General features: G+C 36.4%; 2 protein-coding genes across 4 annotated transcripts in view; both read right to left on the reverse strand.

The window, feature by feature from the left end:
• Positions 1-22: 22 nt before the first annotated feature.
• On the reverse strand, positions 23-2,230 carry LOC17899573 (thiamine pyrophosphokinase 1). 3 transcript variants are annotated; one of them, XM_023789695.1, is made up of 8 exons: positions 2,213-2,230; positions 1,903-1,974; positions 1,548-1,673; positions 1,348-1,444; positions 1,070-1,142; positions 836-937; positions 500-749; positions 23-401 (listed from the first exon to the last, which is right to left on the reverse strand). In XM_023789695.1, the coding sequence occupies exons 2-8, from the start codon at positions 1,961-1,963 to the stop codon at positions 256-258; spliced, it is 855 nt and encodes a 284-aa protein (XP_023645463.1). In that variant the 5' UTR covers positions 1,964-1,974; positions 2,213-2,230; the 3' UTR covers positions 23-255. The 3 variants fall into 3 exon arrangements, with proteins under 3 accessions (XP_023645463.1, XP_023645464.1, XP_023645465.1); XM_023789696.1 differs by lacking the exon at positions 2,213-2,230 and having other exon boundaries at positions 1,548-1,724; positions 1,903-2,182; XM_023789697.1 differs by lacking the exons at positions 1,903-1,974; positions 2,213-2,230 and having other exon boundaries at positions 32-401; positions 1,348-1,449; positions 1,548-1,645.
• A 1,317-nt stretch (positions 2,231-3,547) lies between these two features.
• The window catches only part of LOC17898408, a 7,158-nt gene continuing 4,435 nt past the window's right edge, over positions 3,548-6,270 (reverse strand). Inside the window, exons 15-27 of the mRNA XM_006303826.2 lie at positions 6,002-6,106; positions 5,819-5,908; positions 5,628-5,703; positions 5,454-5,550; positions 5,300-5,369; positions 5,044-5,223; positions 4,847-4,969; positions 4,685-4,768; positions 4,409-4,593; positions 4,186-4,324; positions 4,034-4,093; positions 3,836-3,940; positions 3,548-3,728 (exon numbers count right to left, since the gene is read on the reverse strand). Of these exons, the coding sequence (XP_006303888.2) occupies positions 3,615-3,728; positions 3,836-3,940; positions 4,034-4,093; positions 4,186-4,324; positions 4,409-4,593; positions 4,685-4,768; positions 4,847-4,969; positions 5,044-5,223; positions 5,300-5,369; positions 5,454-5,550; positions 5,628-5,703; positions 5,819-5,908; positions 6,002-6,106 (1,428 nt within the window). The 3' untranslated portion in view covers positions 3,548-3,614. The remainder of the gene's footprint in view (positions 3,729-3,835; positions 3,941-4,033; positions 4,094-4,185; positions 4,325-4,408; positions 4,594-4,684; positions 4,769-4,846; positions 4,970-5,043; positions 5,224-5,299; positions 5,370-5,453; positions 5,551-5,627; positions 5,704-5,818; positions 5,909-6,001; positions 6,107-6,270) is intronic.

A 6,270-nucleotide genomic window follows, 5' to 3' on the forward strand; every position in this document is an offset into this window, starting at 1 on the left:
TAAATAAAAGTAGCCAACAACATCCAATCACTTTTATTTTGTTGTTATGACAAAACCAAAGAAATAATATCATAAAAAAGCAACTCGTGTTCCAAAAACGACAGTACTGGTACAACCAAGTAATTACTTCGTGCAACAAAACAATGTTGAGGTTATTCCATTCATCTGGAATATATCATAGTAGCTCTATACTAAGAGCAACAATATTGGGGTATCTTAGATGTTGGTCTAAGTGTCTTATTTTTTTAACAGCGCCTACGGTGTATTGTTTTCTAGCGGAAGTCCTGTTTTCTTGATAGATATAGTCCAGAGAAGATCTGAATCCGATTCGACTGTGATCTTCTCTTCTTTAACCAAGTTTGATGTGCTTATCAACCCACCAAATCTCATCTCAGTGTTGCCTTTTAAGACAATTATAACAAACAGATATAAACAATAGTTGTTAGATTCGACCTGGTGATGCTGATGAAGATTATGATGATGCAAAATCATTACTTACTGAGATCCCATTTAAGCCCTGAGGTTGTGGTTTTGGCAGAAGGAGTTCCAATAGGGATGAGTCCACAGTGAGGACCTTCAAGTGAAGACTGAATGTGTAATTCATGTAGATGGTTCTTTGGAAGGAGTTGGATGAGGCAGTCATCAGATAAAAGGACTATCCTTGTGTCTGGATATCGATACAAGACGTTGAGATTACCAGCTTCATGATCAAATCTTCCCCCGAGTGCTCCAGTGGCAAGAATCTGGAACTGGCAGAGGAAATAAAGAAAAAGGTGCAAAACATTCAAGAGAAGACAAAGAAAAAGCAGAGAGCTTTATTGAAAGATGAACTTACTCTAGAACTCTCTAGATTGGAAGCAGAGTCACGGATATACAAAATGCACTTATCAAGATCTGTGGTATCCTGATCATGAGATTCATCTATGACCTGGGTACCCTGAAAAGGCACAAACAAAAGTATAAGAAATCAAAAGCATAGCAAAGTAAGATCAAACAAACACTGTGATGGATTTGGGATAAAGATTCTTGAAAGGCAAGGAATATATGTAAAATCGGACGATAAGCTTACCAAGCTCACATAAAAGTCGAGGACATCACGGCGAATAGAATCCATATCTCCCTTGATCACATCAGGCTTATACCTGAAATAGTTTTGTTCTATGTATAAACAATCTAATCTAAAACATAAGTGAACAAGGAGAATATAAGAAGACTCTTGTACAAAACAATCTCCAGCTTAAAATTGAGGCACTTTCAGTGGGGGAGGCTAAACAAATAGTGTCATCTGTACAGATATATATATATATATATATGCAAAGAAATGAAGATGAGAATTAAATGGAGAACCTGTTTCGGATGGAGGAAGCGTCTTCATGAGGGAAGAAGAGAGGTAACTCGTCGTAGATGCGATTAGCGCCACCATCAGCACAGAGACGAAGTGTTGCTGTTCTATACAGAAATCGAAACCAAAAAAATTGTAAGAGAAAAAAAAGCAAAAAACCCCTAAATTCAAACAGAGTTGTAGAAAGAGCGTGAGAAGAAGGTACCATGTTCCCAGAGAAGAGGAGTGAATCGTGGCAGATTCTGGTTAAGAACAACGAGAGCGTATCTCGTTTCCTCGGCTGGATTGTAAGGAAGGAGAAAGCTTGAAGAGTGAACCATTACATCCATCGCTATAAGAAGAAAACACAAAGTAGATAACTAAAAGGAACCATCTTTTGCATCTGAAAAGGCAGAGATACACTTTAAGAAGGCTTCAGAGAAGTAAATGTAAGACTAAAAAGCATTGTTACAAAGCCAAGAAACATGTCCAAGTGTCTAAATAACTACATAACACCAAGAGACTTGTACTATACTAACTCACACAAAAGAAACTGCAGTTGAGAAATTGAGAACACGTACCAAGTTCAAGTTGTTTGATCCGAGCCTTTAGAATCTCATTCTCACCTAAATTAAGATCCATATATCTTGTATCTGCAGAAAGATCAAAACTTTGAAAAAAAAGTTGAGAACTTTACTGGAAATTTACAGACTTTTGAGCAGATGTGATGCTTAGAAGATATAGAAAACAAAACCCAGAACTCATAAAATCGAAAAGCATTCAAATGAAACCCTGAAATTAGCCATGGATTTAGGGAAGAGACAATTCGGATATGAATCGCAAAAAGGTTGAAATTGAGACAAAGCACGATTAGGGAGAAAGTGTTTGTACCTTTTTCTTCTTCGAAATTGACTCCTTTCGTCAGATTATATGTTCGCTGGATATATTCTGTAATTTTTATGTTTACACTTTACAACCACGAAAATAATTATTGTCTATAAGAAAATGTTTTTAATTTTTTTTAATTACAGATGTTATTTATAAAAAAGGAAATTTTGTAAAAGATATATATAGTACTCATATTTTCTGTTGTCAGAAAAATAAGCAAAATTATTTATAACTGATAATATAACTATTTCGATTTATCTATCGTGGTTTAAATATTTAACAACATTAGTGGTAAATACGATTTGTCTCTTTTTATTTTTCTCTAAATTTTTAATTATAACAAAATCTTAACAACGAAAATTTGAAAATCGAAAATAAAATTAAAGTATAGCCTTGCTTGGCTTAATAATATAATAGACGGTATATAGAATTATAAAAAAAAAATCATAAACACAAATCTAGAGGTGTAAATAAAAGGCACTGCACCGTCACCGCCGAAGCGGCCAAACGTTGACTTTTCAAAGATGGCCACGTCTCAATCTCATTCTGTCAGTTGTTTCAATTATTTAACATTATTACCGTTTCCGGCATACGTACGTGACTTGCTTTTTCCTAACCACGAAAAGGTGTGTAACCTTTTTTTTTTTTTTTTTTAGTTTGATTTTTATAGTTTGTTGTTTGGGCTGTTCTTTTTTATTGACGATATTCTCTGTAGCTGCCCACATAAGTAGGATCATCAACGTCACAAGTAAAGGCAGACTTTATCTTACATTTGTATTCATTCAGTCGCAACTCTATAGAAACAGCAAATTCATTTCAACTTGTAGAGACAGAGCACAACTTATTATTTGATATAATGTGAACCGTTGGCGTCACTTTCAATTGTATTTATTATTATTGTACGATCGATTCCACTTGCTTCCTTCTTTTGTCTCTTTCCCTCAACTCAACCCATCAACCCATCATCCCAATCGTATAATTTCACAATGACCAAGCCATTTCAGCCAAAAATAACAAATAAAAGAGGGGTGTTTTCTGAAGAAATCAATTAAATTAGAAATTAAACCATCTCCAAAATCCCTATATATACATAGAAACATCATCATATAACTTACATCAAGCAATGTAAAAATAAATATATTGTACATCTCTCATCTTTTTGATGATGTTTTATGATTGGAGAAAGAAAAGAATTGAGGAGGGAGGGACTCCCAAACAAAACCATTTTTAAACAATTCAAGAGGACTCTCTCTCTCTCTCTCTCTCTCTCTCTCTCTCTCTCTCTCTCTCTCTCTCTCTCTCTCTCTCTCTCTCTCTTTCGAAGGAGAGAGAGATATATAAATTAATAATATTCATAAATGAAAAAAAAAACACAACCTCTCTTTTTTCTTCTTCTTTCTCATGTTTACATGAAGTAGCTCAGTGATGTCTTCTTCCTCGATCCTCCTTCTCCATACAGCTCGTTCCATTGCTGAAGCTCGTTCATGTTCGATGAATCAGACGACACACTCGCACATACCTATAGCAACAACAACAACAAAATAAAACTTTCCATTTAAAATCCCAAAATTTGTGGACTTAAACGCTGACACTATGATTTCTTTGTGTTTTCATTTTCTCTCAAACCTGATCATGTGCAGCTTTGAAATCATTCATCGACAAGGGTCTAACGTCTGTACTGCTATATAACTTAGGTACTGGTCGGTTTTCCGCTTCAGCCACACTTCTCTCCTGCGATTCAACAAAACCACATGACTTCCTGTTTTTAATTCATCGAAAACCACATATCAACACCCATTTCTGTTTTTAAAACAGAAACCAAACCTTCTTTTCTTTTTCCAAAATCTCTCGGATAGGAAGATGTGCCGCCGTCACACAAAGATTCTGCAAAACCCAAACCATTGTTGTTTAGAATGTGGTTTTTATGAAAACGGATTTTTCAGGTTTATTGCTTTGGATGGAGGAAAACTACAGACCTTTAAGTCACTCCCGGAGTACCCATCTGTCATATTTGCTATAGCTTCTAAATCTACATCTTGCGCCATCTCTTCTTTCGCCAATATTACGTTCAAGATCTTCGATCTGTTTGCTGAATCAGGGAGATTAACCATCAACCTGCACAGACGATCAAGATCTAAGCGATGCTTCGAAGATGATGACAGACACACAGAAAGCAGAGAATTACACAAGGTTTACTACCTTCGGGGAAGCCGTCTAATTACTGCTTCGTCAAGGTCGAATGGTCTGTTGGTAGCAGCCAGTACTAAAACTCTTTCTTTATCCTTTGTGCGTAAGCCGTCCCAGTTTATCATGAATTCGTTCTTCATTTTACGCATAGCTTCATGCTCTCCTGGATTCTCACGTCTTCCTAACATGCTATCAACCTAAAACATTTTGTTCCCGTTCAAAAGTTAATCAGAAGGAAACAGAAAATGTAAGGCGGTGGAGAGCTGTTCTTAACGTCATGCGACATACCTCATCAACAAAAATGACGCTTGGAGCTATCTTACTTGCTAATGAGAAAACAGCTTTAACATACTTCTCTCCCTCGCCAAACCACTGCAAGAAATCTAGATGTCAAGTCTAATCTCAAAGGATATACTACAGAGTCAGGATGCCGTTTCAAGTAATAAATACCTTTGAAGTAATGCTGGACATTGAAATATTGATAAAGTTCGCACCAGCCTCAGTTGCTACTGCCTTTGCCAGCATTGTCTTCCCCGTACCAGGCGGTCCAAACAACAGTATACCCTTTGTAGGCTGCATGAAGAAAACAGTTAAAATTCAGTTTCCAGAGATGGAGTGAAACAGATATTTGAAAAACTAGTAGCTACCTTTGTAAGCTGGCCTTTGCCAAACAACTCAGGTCTTTGTAGAGGAAGCATCACTAACTCCTTCAAGGTGTCTTTAACATTTTCCAAAGCCCCGATATCACTAAAAGATACACCGATATCACTTGGAGGAATGACATCTGATAGGAGTTTTTTCTCGAATTCATTCTCAGTAACAACATCCTATATTAATAAAGTAACTGTTAAAATTCCAAAAGTCAATTGGGAGGCAAAGTAGCATCAGATTTATGATTATTACTTTGAGAGATTTCTTTGTGCTCTTGTGTTCGTTTTGAATTTCGTGTAACAACTTCAGGCTAGATGTGATGCTGCAACACACACCAAAGGGTTATTTGCAAGAAAATTTCACAACCGCAATCCTCATGATCTATATTTCAGTATCGAAGGATCACCTTTCTGCCGAGATTATAAGCTTATTGTCTATGACCGCGGGTTCTGAGCAGTTCCTAAGATGGTAGCCGTAAGCCCAGCCAACCACTTTCTCCACACCTATTAATCATAGGTGAGTTAACAAATAATCGAATAGTTCAAAATAATAGTCAAGGAAAAATGTTAAAGATGCCTACTATCAGAAGGAAGGGTTTGATCTTTGATGCACAAAGTTTCAAGGTCAGGGCATACTAGATGGTTTTTGCTTAGGACCTGCAAGAACCAATAACAGCGACATAAAGAAATAATCACACACACACACACACAACAACAACAAAATATACAAGAGCATATAGATAGACAAGGGATTTCACTGAAAGATGCTTACTGCACGGATGCTGGTAATATTAGCTTGAGCCTTCAGGATCGCTGTGTCACGTTCAAGTTTATCCTTCCATTCCACCAGCAAAGCTTCATCCTTTAATGTTTTAAGAACGAAAGATAATGAAATTAGAAAAGAAACAAATGGCTCTAGACCACTAAAAAGGAGCAAAAAGGCTCAAACTCAAACCTCAGGTAACTGGATGGCCACTTTGTTAGGAAATAGCCTCGTGATCTGTTTCACTGATTTAGGCATTTCTTTGTTCCTGTCCTGCAGTCTACCACCAAAATTATCCTGCAGATGCCATGAAAAATCTCTTTCCATATTTTATCTAATTTAGTGAGTATCTTTACGATACATTATCCTTAGCTGATTACAGACTATTCTTCTCTTTTTTCTTTTCCCATTCTGTATTTCTTTTCCTCTACCCATTCTTCCTATTTGTTCCTATTCTTTTT

Source organism: Capsella rubella, unplaced genomic scaffold (assembly GCF_000375325.1).
Source record: "Capsella rubella cultivar Monte Gargano unplaced genomic scaffold, Caprub1_0 scaffold_1, whole genome shotgun sequence".
Lineage (NCBI taxonomy): Eukaryota > Viridiplantae > Streptophyta > Magnoliopsida > Brassicales > Brassicaceae > Capsella > Capsella rubella.

Coding starts and splice junctions, on each gene's coding strand:
- LOC17899573 (XM_023789695.1), bottom strand. CDS start 1,963: ATGGATCTTAATTTAGGTGAGAATGAGATTCTAAAGGCTCGGATCAAA. Junction 1,445..1,547: donor TCCTCTTCTCTGGGAACATG/GTACCTTCTTCT, acceptor TGTATAGAACAG/CAACACTTCGTCTCTGTGCT. Junction 1,143..1,347: donor GCTTCCTCCATCCGAAACAG/GTTCTCCATTTA, acceptor AAACTATTTCAG/GTATAAGCCTGATGTGATCA.